At 42.4% G+C, this 17857-nt stretch overlaps 1 protein-coding gene across 5 annotated transcripts; it reads left to right on the forward strand.

Annotated features, from left to right (window-relative positions):
• The first annotated feature begins 1061 nt into the window (after positions 1 to 1061).
• Positions 1062 to 16243, forward strand: sin3aa (SIN3 transcription regulator family member Aa). 5 transcript variants are annotated; one of them, XM_026365223.1, is made up of 21 exons: positions 1062 to 1116; positions 5857 to 6082; positions 6329 to 6511; positions 6752 to 6858; positions 7095 to 7389; positions 7570 to 7818; positions 7904 to 8056; positions 8179 to 8334; positions 8487 to 8576; positions 8691 to 8809; positions 8904 to 9114; positions 9389 to 9505; positions 9702 to 9940; positions 10399 to 10582; positions 10827 to 11403; positions 11566 to 11735; positions 11843 to 12016; positions 12929 to 13021; positions 13528 to 13622; positions 13899 to 14091; positions 14386 to 16243. In XM_026365223.1, exons 2-21 carry the CDS (start codon positions 5888 to 5890, stop codon positions 14614 to 14616), a joined length of 3831 nt encoding a protein of 1276 aa, XP_026221008.1. In that variant the 5' UTR covers positions 1062 to 1116; positions 5857 to 5887; the 3' UTR covers positions 14617 to 16243. The 5 variants fall into 5 exon arrangements, with proteins under 5 accessions (XP_026221008.1, XP_026221009.1, XP_026221012.1 ...); XM_026365224.1 differs by having other exon boundaries at positions 8490 to 8576; XM_026365225.1 differs by lacking the exon at positions 1062 to 1116 and adding an exon at positions 3258 to 3905.
• Positions 16244 to 17857: the final 1614 nt, after the last annotated feature.

Below are 17857 nucleotides of genomic sequence, written 5' to 3' on the forward strand. Positions count from 1 at the left end.
CACGTCTTTACTGTGATGTGTTACAATATGATGCTGTATTCAGAATTTTAAATCTTAGCAGTATATTATACAGCACGTTACAATATAATACTGCGTCCAGGGCTTCTTTTAGAACATATTTAAGTAAAATAGGAAGTTGTAATAATAAATAACTGTAATACCAGTGTACTGTAATGGTAATAGAACATTACTTTATAAATTACCTTTCTATGATGTTAATACCTGGAGGTTTCTTCTCCACTGTTGCTTAGTGCTTCCTTAACGGGGGATTTGTTGGGTGTTTTTACTCTGTACGGTGTTAAACCTCACACCGTAAAGTGCATTGACTTTGCTTTTGCTTCTACTTGGTGCTATGTAAACCGAATGTTTTCTGTTCTTCTCTATGCATTTGGTGGTTTGCCAGGAGATGGGGTGTTAGGAAAACCATTCTGAGCTGTAAAATACAGGAAATTAAATGTAAATTAAACGTTTAAGAGCTTAAAAGAATAGTTAATTGACAGAGAAAATAAACATGACCTCTTCCCTACAAATCTCTGCAGGTTCTAGCTTCATAAACATCAACATTTCTTAAATGTTGTTTTCTTTTATGAATATAATCTTCAAATATTTAGTATATCTGTTTGTTTTTTTTCTTGGATTGTAAAGATGCCATCATGGTTTCTTGGATCTTGTGATGAGACATCTTTAAACCCATTCTCTGACATGTTATAAATGAAATGATTCATCAGTAATGAACATAAAAATCAGCTGCAGCCTTGACTTGAAATATGACCTGCAGAAGTAGCTACTGGCCCTGTGTCATCTTAAATAACAATAATAATAATAACAACAATAATAATAAATACTTAACGCACAGTATTTGCATAAATGTACTTCCTACACCATTGCTCCAGATAACTTTCTAGCATTGGGAATATAGTGGGTTTTGGTGCCAGTCATGCCCACAGCCTCCATCTGATGGAGTCAGTGCAGTTTCCGTTGTGCGTCCTCGGTTTTAGCGGGTTATATTCAAAATAAAATGACGTGGCCTGTAGTGTGCGCCAATGCTGGCGGAGGGGGGCGTCTCCAACTATTTTGTTACAAACACGAATCCGGAGTAAGGAGTCTTTTTCCTGGGTATGTAACAGCTGCTTAAATTATATTTACAATGTCGCTGCTGTAACAAGTGAACGATGTCGGCTTCGAAGTGCAGCTCGCGTGTGGTTCTGTTGCGCCTTTTGTGTCTTCAAATGTATTGGAGAGGTTTTTTTTTTTGTGGGTGCTCGTAAACGGGAACAGAATGGCCAAAACATAACGTGGTAGATGGTAAAAATCTTCACGTCGTCATTTTGTCCGATAGTAAACAGTCTGCTCTGGGCGGTGTGCTGATCCTCTGAGGCATCCCGCGGTCTGCGAGTCGAAACCTTCCGTCTGCAGCGTTGTGTGAGCATGTAACGCTTGTTTGCAAATGGATCGGTGGTGGTGGTGGTGGTGGTGGGGGGTGGTGTTGTGGTGAGAGAGGTTAGACATTTTACTCCCCACTGTTGGAGTAAACAAAGAATATGATTTGTTAAAAGCGCGGTCGTTCCCTTTGCCGGAAAATCGAGCCGATTTCGGTTGCGTTCTTTGGGAACGCGGAGAATGGCGCGGCTCCGCCGAGGTTTCCACACAGCGACGCCGTAGTTCCCGTTTCGTTTGACTTTGGCATTGTTTAGTAAGGGCAACTGGATCTGGCTCTTGTCGCCCACAAAAGGTGCAGCCTTCGCCGCACAGGCCCTGCACTTTAGCGGGTCCACCGGTGGTCATGCAACGCGTCCGCTGCCGTATGATGCGTTTTTGTGCCATGAACCCTTTTGTTTGGAGTGTGCAGCCTGCAAATACCCACGTCGTCCGACGCTGCAGGGGCTGGCTGCTCCTCCTGATCGTGTGTTTCGATGTTAAGAGGATCTCCCGGGCACACTGTTGGTCGTCTTGCATGCTTTTTTTTTTGTCATTAAACTTGAATAATGTATTAGTGAATTAGCCTCGACACACTTTTAGGGAGTTGGAACCAGCTGCGACTGAGCCCAGTTCTACTGTCGGACGGTGGCACGTCAAAGCAACAGACGCACGAAATGATGTGAGAATTTAGGGAGAAAACAGTCGGGATGGTGGAGCTCTGCGTGTGTGTGCAGCAGCCCACTGTCGCTCCTGAACCCTCCTCGGACTGGAGGGAGGAATCCCGGGCTGGTGTTGCAGCTCCGCCTGTCGTGGGCGATGGTTTATTTTGGAAGTTCCACCTTTTGGGGATTTGTAATGGCGGTTCCGCGCAACGATTGGCCGCAGTTTCCTTACAGGGGAGGGACACCAGAGCAAAAGCAGACTCCCCCCTACAAAGTCACGTGTTACCAAACTCCAGGAAGTGGCTAGTTAAGCAGCTAGATCATGGATGCATCAAGGAGAAGTTAATACTGTCATAATACATGCATGACACAGATCCTGCACATCAGTCATAGGACAAATTGTTGCACCTCTACCGTGTACTATCTCGGTATGTGGGAGTGGCAAGCTGCTTTGCTGCATAGACAAGTGCTTCAAATACAGTGATATAGAAATAAAGCTGGATTACCAATGTTGAGCTCATGCATATTTTAAAATGCGGCTCAATACATTCATTTAAGAGTCCAATAAAGGGACTACAGTTGTGGGAGTGTGTGCTGTGTGATAGAAACTTACAGGGAATGGACCCAACAGTTATTACTTTTATTAAATAGTTAAATACAGCAATTAATAAACTGAAAATTTACTATATATATTCACTTGAAACAGACACACATCAACCAACAAAAAAATCACAGTTGTGCTTACGGTTTTAAAAGTACAAGTTACAGTGCCAGGGGTCTGACTCTATAATCACACATTAATCTTAAATGTTATTTTACTTATTAAATGTGATGTTTTGAGTTCTGATGCTGGCATAGTAATACTATACAGTGCTGTTCATTTCTTTAAAACATTTGAGAAGCTGGATCCAGAGAAAGTTTGGCATCAATGCAATAAGTATTTAAGGGTAATGTAAAAGTTTGCACACACTAAATGCCATCGATAAGGGAAGTCAGTAAGGACCCAACAACTTTTTTTTATTATTTAGATTTTTTTTTTTTTTTTGGCTGAAATAATACAATGATTACTAATAAAAACATAATAATTTGTTATGAATTCAAAGCATATTCAGTTTTTAACAAACTTTTTCTCTTTTTTTTTTTTTTTTTTGCAATTTCAGCCAGGCACATAATCACTGCATGGGATGAACATAATGTCTCCACTATTTTTGACTATTTAGAATAATTATTTACCATTAACACTTTGTATTAATACATAGAGTTGCACACTTGGAATGAAACACAGGACAAACACTTTCATTATGATGAATAGATAGTTTATTAGGTCTTGAAAGCTTTTTAAATTTGACTGTATCACCTTCTTTACTAATTGTCCAGATGCACCACATGTCCTGCTCTTTTATTTATTATAACCTTTCCCTGTTGGCATTGTGGCGCTTCAAGTTAAAATAGGCGTGTTTGGTAACAGCGCCATAAATTCGTGATTGACAGTTCAAATGCCCAACCCAGGCCTCTCGCCCCGCCCTCCTGCGGATCCTCTGAACGGATTGACCAATCGCGTCCACGCGAGGGCGGGGCGCTATTTAAAAAGCCACGCCTCCCCCGCTGCTAACCGAACGGAGATTGTTTTCCTCTCGAGGAGATTTTCACTTTGCAGCATTTAGCTTTAGTTGTTTATTTTACAATCGCACGTCACAGATAAGTTGCTTTTCCACCTACACGTCGCTTTGGTATTTTCTCCAGCCTGAGGTGTAGCAGTTAACCCACAAATAGCGGATTATCAAGGCACCATCTCCGAACTTCAGCTTGCTATTTAGGAGAGGGGTGAGTTCATCTGAATTCATTCAGTAAGCTAACACGTCTAGCTAGCTACCTACCGTTAGCAGACGTTATAAAGTACACCGTGCCGGAGAGCGACGTTTCCTCGCCTGTCACCCACTCTTAGCTAATCCTGATATGAGCAGTAATCAATCGACAGAGAGTTCTTCCTACAGATGGCTTGTTTCAGCAACAGCGAGCCAGATCGCTAATGTTAGCTGCATGTGCTTCCCTGCTAGCCCCGGACGGTTCTCGGTGTCGGGGCTGCTCATGTTGTTTACATTAGCTACCAGCTAACTGGCAGCTCACAACCCCTTGTCGACAAAACAAGTTCCAGTCGAAGTTATTAAAATCAAACATTTAAACGATTTAACGCTGTGTTGTTAGTCTACTGGCTTAGCAAGTGAGCTACTTTTAGTGCTTACCTGCTTGAAATGGAGAGTAATTTGCTGCACCTCCTGCGCCATGCTCTAAATGGCGGGCGTAGGGAAAGCGTCGTGCTGTAACTCGAGGTCGGTGTTTGTGTTTCTAGGCCATAAAGGAAAGCTTCACGAAGCTGCTGTCGACTGGCGTCTGTTAATGTGTTCAAAGCATGAGGGCGTCTGCTTGTACGTGACTATAACGTTACTAAGCCGGGGAAAGTTGATATATCTATAAATACTGCAGCCTCGCTGTCTTCGGCTGCGGCTGAGGGGTTGTTAGTGGACGGCTCGGTGGAGTCGGTGACGGTCGTTGTGTCGCTTTTGCTCAGTACTATGGGTTTGAAACGTTATTTATTCCTCCCCCCCGTCGGGTTTGTAAGCCTGGTCTTTCGATAAAGCCACTCACTGACGTGACGAGCAGTAGTAGCTGCCTTGAGGAAGTTGTGAATGGCAGCAGACGGACTCCCTCGTTCCCACAGCACCTGTTTGTTGCATCGGTGACGTCGGCTGTGTGAGTTTCATTGGCTGCGGATCCTGAGAGTTTAACATTCAGTACATGGTGACATTTAGGTGCAGTTCACTGTCGTTTACAGCGAGACACAGCTAATCACAGCAAAAGAAGAGTTTCTGAATTATGATGGAAACTGCAGCTTTTGTATCCGAAGCTTCAACCTGTGGAGCAGCTCTCACAAGACTGGAAATTCCAAGCTTGCCTTTCAGATTGGACAGCTCACATTGTTGACATTACTGTTGGGTGAAACATCAGCATCAACACCATAGATATGAACCCACGATCACCTCATAGCCCAGCACAAACGTAGTTGTTTGGTCTCTAAAACCTACCGAGATCATGCTAAATAAACTCAATAATTCCCTAAAAGATATTCAGTTAAACACAATATAATGAATGCAGTGAGTAACACTTCCCACGACTGTCTCGGAGCAATGTATTGCCCAACACCACCAGCCTGTGTGCGCCAGTGTGCCTTCCCCAGGGAATGTCCATTTTACAATTTACTGTCATGTACAAGTTAGAAAAGCTGCTCATCTGTAACCATTTGCTTTTGGAAAAAATTGCTTGCAACAATTTGTTTACTCTCATTCAATTTCTGGATTTAACAGATGTTTGCCTTGGCTATAGCTTTCACAAACACACAAACTTTCCTCATTTTCATAATTTGCTCCACATCACGTACAACACATCACCACATCTCTAGTATATACTAATCTGGGCTTTGTGTTGGGAGACCCTAGACATTGGCAAGTTCAAATTAAACTGTATCACTCTAATGTATTAATTGAATAAATGAAAAATGGTATGCACTATCACCCATGAATAAGTCAGTATATTCCTGTTAATTGCTCAGTATTTGTGCCACCTGAAGCATTCTTTAGATCTATGCTCTGAGACTATACATATAAGTATAATTATAATAAGCAAATGATTTAGTGAAATCAAGAGACTCTTTTAATGGATTCTGATGACTTGATAGTTCTCTGTGAAATAAAGTGCACATGTTGTTCTTTATACCTAGGTCTCTCAGCTCTCATGAGTATGAGTTCATAATGAAGCGGCGACTGGAGGATCAGGAAACGGTTTTTGCGTCCCAGCAGCAGCGACGCCTTGCTGGCAACGCCGAGGCTTTCCAGCATCGTGTCCTGGCGCCAGCTCCAGCCCCAGCCCCAGCTGTGTATGAGGCCGTGCCTGACAGCATGCAGCCCACAGCAGGCGTCCAGTACTCGGTCCCCCAGGGGTATCAGGTATAGCGTGCTTGTCCAGTCTAGATTTGTTGGCTGTCAGTGTGTGGTGTTGATTGTAGTGAGTTGTCTGTTTTTTCTCTCTATAAGCTGTTACCGGTGTCTCACTTTTAGTTATAGAATTTAGTTTTAGAATTTGTGCTAATTATATTTAATGTGATGGTTTGAATAAATTTTCTTCTTGTCACGGTGCTATGAGATATGTTGCTACTATATGCTATCTTGGTTCAAGTGGTTTTGCTTTTTCAGGTTCCCACCGTGGCCCAGAATAGTGGAGGGCATAGCCACACTCCAAGTCCAGCCATCCACAGTGGGTCCCACCACCATAGCCCAGCAGTCCAATCCCATGGGCCTTCAGTGATGTCAGGACATGCCCATACGGCTGCTCCTCAAGCCTCGGTGCAGGGCCAGCAGCAGTTCCAGAGGCTCAAGGTTAGCGTGCCATGTTTATTTTGATAGCCCTGTTTAGAGTTTAGTGGATTGGTTTGTTGCTTCTTATTTGAACCCATTTTCCATTTTTATTTAATTTGTTTGTTTGTCCATCACAAAGACTTGTTTCTTATTGCAATGTGTTTTACAAAAGAACTGGGGTACTGCTGCCAGAACTGGGTGCAGAAGGCAAACAGAGGAGTAGATTGATGAAATTGACTTTCCCTCTTTTCTTTCCCTAAGGTGGAGGATGCTTTGTCTTACTTGGACCAAGTGAAACTACAGTTTGGCAACCAGCCTCAGGTCTACAATGACTTTCTGGACATAATGAAAGAGTTCAAGTCTCAGAGGTGAGGGTACTTTTCTTGATACTGTGTCTCATTGGCTGCAACATTCTTGTTCCTACTCTGTTCTATGCAAGACTAAAAGATACACTATTACTATCAAACCAGAATAACTTCCCTGTTTATTTTTTCTGCCACCATAAAAATAATCACCTCAGGGGGCAGAAGCTGCTGAAAAAAACTGTGATATCACACAAAGTTGATAACTTACTAATTCACCCTTCCTGTTTTTGTGTTTCCAGTATTGACACTCCTGGGGTCATTAGCAGAGTGTCACAGCTTTTCAAAGGTCACCCTGACCTCATCATGGGATTCAACACTTTTCTGCCACCTGGCTACAAGATCGAGGTCCAGACCAATGACCTGGTCAATGTGACCACACCCGGTCAGATCCACCACATCTCCCCACATGGCATTTCTGTCCAGAACATCCCTATAACAGGAGCAGCTACCCAGCACCAAGCCCAGCTACCATCTGCTGCAACCACCTCTGCTCCACCCCTTTTAGCACAGCCCACTCCTCCCAAGATGAGCAAGGTGAGTACCAAATGGAGACGGAGAAAACTGATTGACTGATGGACACTAGGCACATCGAAAAAAAAAAAAAAACAAAAAAAAAAAACAGTTACTCCAATCTCCACAGTCTGGTTCAGTTTAAAGAAAGTTTTTTTTGTGTTGCAGCATCTGGTTTAATCTCTAAAACCCTTCGTGTTCTAGCCTCTTCAGCCCCAGGCCTTGACACCGAGCAGCCAGAGCAATCCGTCCATACCTGCGTACACCTCTCCCCGGTCTCCTCCCATGCAGCTCCACCCACCAGTCAGCGGGACCCCCACCGGTCCACCCATGCAGAACAACCAGCCTGTGGAGTTCAACCATGCCATAAACTACGTTAACAAGATCAAGAACCGCTTCCAGGGTCAGCCCGACATCTACAAAGCTTTTCTGGAGATCCTCCACACATACCAGGTCAGCACCAGAAACCTTAAAATAGGAGACTGTTATTAGTATTGTTTTCCTGGGGTGACTTTAATTTTCTGTCTGCCCACTACAGAAGGAACAGCGTAATGCAAAGGAGGCCGGAGGGAACTACACACCTGCTCTGACGGAGCAGGAGGTTTACGCTCAGGTGGCCAAGCTCTTCAAGAACCAGGAGGATCTACTCTCAGAGTTTGGGCAATTTCTCCCTGATGCCAACAGTTCAGTGGTGAGTCAAGATACTCGACACTTCTTGCTTCAGTTTCCCCCCTCAAAGTGGCAAATCACCTCGCAATTAAGACACCATATCCATATATGGCTTGTGTTAAGAATATTATATATTCTCCATAGATGTTAAATAAGACCACAGCTGAGAAGGCAGAGTCTGTACGGAATGACCACGGTGGTACCGCCAAGAAGCTGCAACTCAACAACAAACAGAGGCCCAATCAGAACGGCTGCCAGATCCGTCGACATCCAACTCCAGGGACCACACCACCCGTCAAGGTACAGTATATACAAGCAGTCTCACATACTGCTGAAGCGAAAGTTATGTCAATGTTATTTTTTTTATTTTAGTTTTCTATGTCTGTTTTTGTTGGATTGTTCTATAATTACTGTACCTTGATCTCTCCATTGGTATTTTGGTAATGCCACAGAAGAAGCCGAAGTTACTCAACCTGAAAGATCCATCAGTAGCAGACGCCAGCAAGCATGGGGTCGGCACAGAATCTCTGTTCTTCGAGAAGGTGAGATTCTCATTAGTTTATTGTCGATTGTGTGATTTAGTTTTTAATAAGTAATAATGTTATTTTTGTGTATCTAGAGAATGCAACAGTTTATATAATTGTTTCTCATCGCAGGTTCGTAAAGCCTTGCGAAGTGCAGAGGCCTACGACAACTTCTTGCGGTGTCTGGTCATCTTTAATCAGGAGGTGATCTCCAGGGCTGAACTGGTTCAGCTGGTGCTGCCCTTTTTAGGGTGAGTTGTCTCACACAGCAGATGAAATAAATGCTCATGTGTCATCTGTACTTATATCTCATATATGTGTTATTCACCTAATCCTGTCCTACAGAAAATTCCCTGAGCTGTTCAACTGGTTTAAAAACTTCCTGGGATATCGGGAAATGTCCCACATAGAAACATACCCCAAGGAACGGGCCACTGAAGGAATCGCTATGGAGATTGATTATGCTTCCTGTAAGCGGCTAGGCTCTAGTTACAGAGCCCTGCCCAAAAGCTACCAGCAGCCCAAGTGCACTGGCAGAACTCCACTCTGTAAAGAGGTGAGTGCAACATTCAAGGAAAGTTCAGACATATCCAGACAGATGTTTTTTTATTACTTAAACTCCAGTTGTTTTACAGTATTTCAGCTCAGTTATTTAACAAACTGAATGTTGACACTGGCAATATTAGCATGAAATTGCCTCATGTTGGAAGCTATTTGGAAAAGATAAAATTTTGTTGGCAAAAATACCAATTACTGACACCATTTTACTTCATGTAATATTAAGAATGTGGAGCTCAAATTTAAGTTCAGTTTTTTCCTTTTCTGTCCAGGTCTTAAATGACACCTGGGTCTCCTTTCCCTCCTGGTCTGAGGACTCCACGTTTGTCAGCTCCAAGAAAACTCAGTATGAAGAGCATATTTACAGATGTGAAGACGAACGCTTTGAGGTGAGCAGGTTAAGTTGTTAAGTTGTTTTGTATGTTTCCCTAATGTCACTACCATGAAGAAGAAATGTTTTTTCAAGTTTTTTCCAATATATTTTTAGATTTCCATTTCCATCAATGAATTAACATCGTCCATAAACAATCTTTCAAAGTACTAGAGAAAGGTTGAGTGGCCAACGGACATTTTTTTTTCCCTCAGCTGGATGTTGTGCTGGAAACTAACCTGGCCACCATCAGAGTTCTGGAGACAGTACAGCGTAAGTTGTCCCGTATGTCTGCGGAGGAGCAGGCTAAGTTCCGCTTGGACAACACACTGGGCGGCTCTTCAGAGGTTGTGCACCGCAAAGCGATCCAGAGGATATACGGGGACAAAGCACCTGACATCATTGACGGCCTGAAGAAAAACCCTGCAGTTTCTGTCCCCATCGTGTTAAAGAGGTGAGTAACAAACTTCTTACCTCTTACTTTGATAATAGTGAGAGGATAATTAGAGGATAATTATTTAATCAGTGTTGGTGAGAAAGTGCAGGTCAACATAAAGCTGTGTTTTCTGAGAAGAAATTAAAAATAAAGTGCGCACAAACTCCCTGTTTATGGGAAGCTTTAAATGTGTGCACATCAGCTTCTTTCGGGCCCAGACTAAGGTTTTGAACTCAGCTTATAAACCCATTACTCACAGAGGAAAAAGCTAAATTACGTTGAAGTGGTGGATTTAAATACGGCTCCTGACAATTACTGATTTTCTTTTTGTTTGGCTCACACTGTTTATTGCTGTGTACTTTAGTATTCCTGTCTGAATTGTATCATATTGCAGCAGATGTTTGCATCTTAGTGTGATGATGCAGAGTAAACAGGATTCAGGCTGTAAGCATGTGCATTACTGCTGTTGTAAACAGGTTAAAGACAAAGGAGGAAGAGTGGCGGGAAGCCCAGCGAGGCTTCAACAAGATCTGGAGGGAGCAGAACGAGAAGTATTACCTCAAGTCTCTCGACCATCAAGGCATCAACTTCAAACAGAATGACACCAAAATGCTTCGATCCAAGTCCTTGTTGAATGAAATCGAAAGCATCTATGATGAGGTAAACTTCCTTCTGCTGTGCCTCCCAGTGACAGAAACTATTCACACAAAATATGGAAAAAAAACAAATATACCAAACTGTGTTAGTCGTATTTGTTTGTAGCAAAACAATTTTAGGAAATTGTTAATCAAACTACAATAAACAGTAATCAGATCTCCCACAGATCCAGATCTTCAAATCAAAGTGCTCTATCTTATATTCTCTGCTTCTAAGATACCAACGTTTAATTGTTTTTGCACTGCAGCGCCAGGAGCAGGCATCTGAAGAGGGCGCCACTCTACCCACAGGCCCCCACCTGACGTTGACATATGAGGACAGTCAGATACTAGAGGATGCAGCAGCACTCATCATCCACCATGTGAAGCGGCAGACCAGTATCCACAAGGAGGATAAATACAAGATCAAGCAGATCATCTACCACTTCATCCCAGACATGCTTTTTTCACAACGGGGCGAGCTCTCCGATGTAGAGGAGGAAGAGGAAGAAGAGGAGATGGATCTAGAGGAAGGCGCTTCCAAAAAGCACAATGGCGTCCCCGGCAGCGGGAGCCCTTCCAAGTCCAAGTTGTTGTTCAGCAATACGGCGGCGCAGAAGCTGCGTGGATGTGACGACGCCTATAACCTCTTCTACGTCAACAACAACTGGTACATCTTCCTGCGACTGCACCAGACGTTGTGTTCGCGTCTGCTTCGGCTGTACGGGCAAGCAGAGCGACAGATCGAAGAGGACGTGAGGGAGCGAGACTGGGAGAGGGAAGTGCTGGGACTCAAGAAGGAGAAGAACGACAATCCAGCCATTCAGCTCAGACTCAAGGAGCCCAGTGAGTAACAACAAATCGATCGCAGTGCATTTTTAGGAATTTCCTACACTACAGTGAATAAAAACAACATTAAAGTACAAAACCTGACAGTGTATTAATCTAATATATGTATAAAATGTTGATCTACTCAACTGTTTGATTCTTTATATTTCTTCCCTACAGTGGACATTGAGGTGGAAGATTACTACTCTGCCTTCTTGGAGATGGTCAGGAATTTGCTGGATGGAAACATGGAGGCCTCCCAGTATGAGGACTCTCTGAGGGAAATGTTCACCATCCATGCTTATACTGCCTTCACAATGGACAAGCTCATCCAAAGCATTGTTCGGCAGGTGAGGTTTAGTTAGTTTAGTTCTCACCACCACACATTCCAGAGAATGGTTGAAGTAGTTTTTTAAATTTTATTTTAACAAAATAACGAGGCTTTCTCTCCTTGCAGCTCCAGCATATTGTGAGTGATGAGATCTGCGTCCAGGTAACGGACCTTCACCTGGCAGAGAGCTTAAATGGTGCCAGCGGAGGAATTACTTCCACCCAGTCTTCAAGGAGCTCTGCAGAGGCCATCTACCAGCGAAAAGCTGAACAGCTTATGTCTGATGAGAACTGCTTCAAGGTAAATATGCAATGATTCCTATAGTCATGACAAAACTGGGCAGATGATGGCATCTAGGTATGTGAAGCATTAAGCAGACGTTTTACAGATATGGTGTTTAGCTCGTTGAAAGTTAATTTAAGAGGAAGGAAAACTTTGTTTGCTGCAGAGATGATAGTTCCACTCTTATTAAGACAATGTTAATTTCTCATATTGTTTCATATTTACTTTCTGTGCTGTGCTCAACAAAAATCTCTGGACTTCACCTTTTTAGTATGTTAAACTATAGGTCAGTGCTTCTGTGTAACATCATGAATAATGGCACTTTCCCCAACTGGGGTAACCTTGCTAATGCTACCTAAAAGTTTTTAATGCTAATACAAATTGATGAAAGCATTGGGAAAAGGCAGAGTTTGCTCTGATTGTGTGAAATAAGAAGAGGGTGGAGAGCAGTCACAGGATGAGAAACTGCAAGAGCAGCAGCCTCAAGAGCAAACATGTAAATCCCTCTTTAGAGCGAGTGTTTAGTTTACCTGTTACGACTAGATTATATACTAATGAAAACAGTTAGTCAAAGATGCTATTTGACAGTCAATTTAAAAAACTGTTATTAGTAAAAGTTGTGCTTTGTCTTAAAACCTAAAGCTTGTCAAGCTATTTATTGTTATTCCTCTTAAGTTATTTCATATTTTTGGATTTTATCTTTACATTTATTGGAAATGTATTTCAAATAAAGTCGCATTTATAGGACTTTACAGTAAATGTATCATTTACTGTGAGCAAACCTGGTTTTTACTCTAGTATAAAGTGAAATAATACTGCAGCTTCCTGGTTCTCACATCAACCCCCTGAGTCCTAAGGACATCCTGGCTGCTTTATCTCTCACACACTGAATTAATTTCACTATCACACTTGTCCCTGTTACTTTCACAGGTGATGTTTTTGAGAAACAGAGCGCAAGTGCAGCTCACAGTGGAGCTGCTTGACACTGAGGAGGAGAACTCGGACGAGCCCATGGAGGCTGAGGTAAGGAACCATTATCACCTACATGAAGTCATCAGTTTTGAGGTTGGGGCCCATGAGTAAACCATATAAATAAAAGCAGGAAATCCCATTTCTGCTCTTTCACAAGCCCGTCGACTTATTTTTAACCAAACCAAGCCTTGTGATGGTCAGGAAGCTGCCAAAATGGTGAGAAGTTATACAAGTTCTCAACCATGGTATTTGACTTTTGGCTCATTGTTCGTGATGTTCAGTTCAGAAGCAGGTTTAGCATCTCATTTGGCTACTTATATTATAATAAGTAATATTTTTCAGTATTATCTTCATATTTAATACACAGCAAATAAATGCAAATAAAAGTTGTCGTTGTTTTTACATTTTGTCTAGTAAGAAGGTCCACTTTTCCAGCTGGAGTGGGAATACTAGTAAGGATCTGTTACCAACCTTTTGGTAATACTGGTGTCAGTAATAGTGTTCATATCCCTAATTTATGCCTTAAATCTTTTATTCTTTTTGTTTTGCATGTGCAGCGTTGGTCTGATTATGTTGGACGCTACTTAAACCCAGATTCCACCACACCTGAACTGAGGGAGCACCTTGCACAGAAGCCAGTTTTTCTTCCCAGGTCAGTTATCACATTTGCTTATTTGACATCATACCTTCTGTAATGCATCAAATGCGTTGTGAATATAGTTTTAGTCCTTTATACAGAGGGGAAAATGTCTAATCTAGCATTTCATTGAAGTACTTTGTTGCGTAAACTTTGTAATGTCTTCCCGTGAAAGTCAAATTCAAAAGCTGAGCATGAATCCTTTGATTGGGTAATCAATCTGGTCTAACAAATTCCTGCTGAATCTCATTAGTCACTCTCAGCATGTTTGTCTCGCTCGCTTATAACCAGGAATCTGAGGCGGATCAGAAAGTACCAGAAGGGCAGAGAGCAGCTGGACAAGGAGGCCTATGAGGGCGGCAAGAAATCCCTGGAAAAAGAGAAGATGGAGTGCATGTTCAAGCTCAACTCGTACAAGATGGTCTACGTCTTTAAGTCTGAGGACTACATGTACCGACGCACTGCCCTGCTGCGAGCTCACCAGGTATTCACTGCGTTTTCCTTCAAAAAGTGCCTGTGCCTTCATATCAGCTACTAGGATGTGATGAAAGTAGATTTCTGCCCTTCATTTGTTTGAAAGATTTGAGACTGGTGCTGGTATGTCTCTGTTTGTAGTTGTGCTTTAGTCTGTATTAAAATCAGCTTACCATTATAGAATTCATAATTAACTATAAGCTCATTTCCCAATCGCCCACCTCACCTGAGTTAGGGTACTTGTTATACTTCAATGCATTTAAACACAGTCCTTGACAGCAACTTTAATATTTTTCTTCCTCAGTCACATGAGAGGGTGAGCACCCGGCTGCACAAGCGCTTCCAGGCCTGGGTGGAAGCGTGGGTGAAGGAGCACGTCACACGCGAAATGAGCGCAGAGACCAATAAGTGGTTAATGGGAGAAGGGCGTGACGGCTTATTACCCTGCACCACCACCCGCCAGCCAGAGATCCTTCACTTCATGAACATCAACAAGTACCGCGTCAAGTATGGCACAGCCAGCAAGGCGCCGTAGCTGAGGAGAAACGGGAGAGAGACTGATTTCTGGGGGCTGTTTGGTCTGAAGTAAGACAGGTCAGGAGTAGAGGCAGGAAAGAGGGCTTATTAATGTGTTTTTAAGGCCGACATGGGAGCACAATTAAGCTAGCTACCGTGTATGTTGCACCCAGGGCGGCAGGATTACTGATTTTACCAGCGTTTTTAGCTGGGCCCATTTGTCGCAGGGCCTTTGGTGCCAAAACTTAGGAATGGTCATGTTCCAGTCGCAGACCTGAGTTCTTACCAGCACTCAGAGCCACGTCTCAAACCTTTCTGAGCCTTTTTGACAGGGCTTAGCAACATGAACGATGAGCCTGTGAGAGTCAGAGTGGTGCTTTTTGTACTTTATCACAACTGAGCTTCAGTTTAACTTTTGACTGATCATTTTGTCTGAAGCCATCAGAGTAAGAGCTCCATCGAAATCAATCATACAGGGACTTATTTATGATAGTGTTACGCTACAGTATCCATTGAAAACAATGTGGGGGACAAGTGCACTTATTTAGAGGAAAATGTAATTTCAAGTAGTTTTGCTTCCTGGATTTGAAGTTTCAGGAGCTCAGCAAAGTCTGAGAGATCTGGTTCAGACATTCCTGCGTTAAGGCCAAATCACAATTATGTACCTATCACTAGACGGAAAGAGGGTTACATTTCCTTTTCCAAAACACATGGCAGCATTATTAGAAACTGTGCATGAGCCCCAAACAGTATTGTCGGGTTAACATTAAAAAGCACTGTTGCATCAAATGTTAAAAAAAACAAAGCCTCACAACACTGTTTGGTCTCAGACTGTAAAATTGTATAGCTCGTGAATGTCAGATACTGACATGTATTCCAGTGTATGTGTTGTGTATATATATTATATATAGTTCTATTAACACAAATGATCCTCGCCGCCCTGGAAGTCAACCTTTTTAAAATGCCCTCTGCCAATACACCAGCTTGTGTACACAATTACACACACACACACTCATACACTCACACACTCTTCTCATTCGGGGAGGCCTGTCCTTATGCCGCTTATGTTGTAAATACATTGTACATAGTCTCAGACTTTTTATGACAGATCTGTGTTGTTGTGCTAGTACTTTCCAAGCTTACTGTGGACTTTAGTGATAAATGGCTAAAGTTAGTATGTATATGAAAAAGACAAATGCAAGACCATTTATTACGGTTTTTACCAAAGGGAGTTGATTATAAAAATAGCTGTTTTCCCCCCTTTGTGTGTTCCTTTATGTCTTTTCTTTTTAATTTCTGTAGTAAAAACATGGAAAGGTAGAAATGTATCCAGGTCTTTGAGTTTTTATATATAAAAAATAACTTTTCTTTTTCTTCTGAATGTGACATTTGGTTGGTAAAAATCACTGCCCTCTTTTGACAACCGACACCGTCCATGGTGATGGTGGGACTCATTTCAAAGTCATCAGATGAACGGACTTCACGACAGTCTCACCTTGGGATGCACGCTTCCCTCCCTGGATAGATTTCTGCTGCAAACATCACCCCACACCGTATTTTTGATAATGGAAGTCACACAAGCATGTCTTTAGTCCCTTTATTTAGACATTATTTAAAGTAATAATAAAAACAACATTTGTAGCCTACAGAGCCCTTTGTGGATTTGTTGACTGTTCATTTTTTCACACTGTCATCTCTTAACTTCCTGTATTTATGTTCAGCTAAACTACGCCTGTGATACAGTTTCAAATCCATTTTTACACCTACAACGATGTTCACAGTCATTAAACCTGGAGCAAACACACTCACAGCTTCAGTTTCAGTTCATTAACTCATGATGTACAGGGTTTTTTTTTGCTACAGCTACATAAATCACATATCTTTATTGGTTAAAACATCAATTTAATCATTAGAAATGATTGTTAAACTGCTCACTGTTACTCAAAGATGTGATATATGAATTGTTTCTACTTGTTTTCCTTCATTCTTTGCTCTTTAGAGTATTAGATTTTATTCTGTAGCACTGAAAAGGTCTTAAAAGTCTTAAAAAATCAGATCAAATCCTGCAGAGGGAGCTCTCACGCTGTCCACCAACATAAAGAACTTACTGCCTCATGCAGGACACCAAGTCTACCAAGCCTTCAAGGATGATCTCACAGACTCGAGGCTTCACTCCACTCACCCTCAGCTTTCAGACCCTCAACAAAGCACATCCACACAAATGCACCCTTGCTTTGCTGACCTAGCCCTCACAGGTCTGAGGGCCCGATGAGGAGTGAGACCGACACATGCCAGCAGAGCCCTCCATGCCTCCCACTGGCAGCGCTGGTTGAAGGCGAGTGGAAGGCCTTTGTTTTTCCCAAAGCTCTTCTGCGTGATTACTTCCTTGGAGTACACACTCCTGAACTTTCAACAGCTTTCAGCTCTATTATGTCGACGTTTCCGCAACTTCTGACTCAGAGAGCAGAGCTATTGTCACAACTATAGAGCTGGTATTGTCCTGCAGCCATGGAGGCCTTGGCACTCAATGCACAGCAATTAAATCACTGAGAGTGACCACATAGATTATTGTTCCTCACTCTTGAATGTGGAGAGATGGTTTTTTGTTTTTTTTTATTTTACATTTCTTGTAGTAGTTGCTATAACTCAACAGGCTCTTCACCAGAATACAGTGTTTTTAGGAGCATCAAAACACTTGTGCTGTACTTGTTGGTGAAGTAGAAAATCGTGGCTAACATATTAAGACATCACAGCGTTAGAATCTAAGTAATGGAAGAATATCCAGATGTTTTGTGATTCGAACAGTATTTTTGGAATGGGTCAAAAGGTTTGAGCACCAGCAGATTAAAAGCATGAATCAGAGCAGCTATTAATAACTCAAAGCACTAATCATTCTTCTCAGACTGATAATATGTCTCTCAACTTCCTGGATGAGTTTTACCCGGTACCAGATCTCGAGGCTGTAATTTTGTGTTTGAGGCAGATGCACAGCCCAGCCGAGATGTCTGCTTTAAAGGCTGATTTGTCTTGATGATGAGAAAATGCCACCCTGCAGGCTCCTCTCTCCCCTAGAAAAGGATTAGTAAAGTCTGGCGCTCTTACATAACCGCTCCAAGCTCCTGTGCTGCTCGATTTTACATGCTCAGCTCCAGCAACTTCAACAGATAAGAGAAAAGAAAAACCTCCCCAGTCACCAACTGTTTTAACCTTTTACCTGCTGATTTATTTTAAAGATGTTGAACAGAACAAGTTCATTAGAC

Source organism: Anabas testudineus, chromosome 6 (assembly GCF_900324465.2).
Source record: "Anabas testudineus chromosome 6, fAnaTes1.2, whole genome shotgun sequence".
NCBI lineage: Eukaryota > Metazoa > Chordata > Actinopteri > Anabantiformes > Anabantidae > Anabas > Anabas testudineus.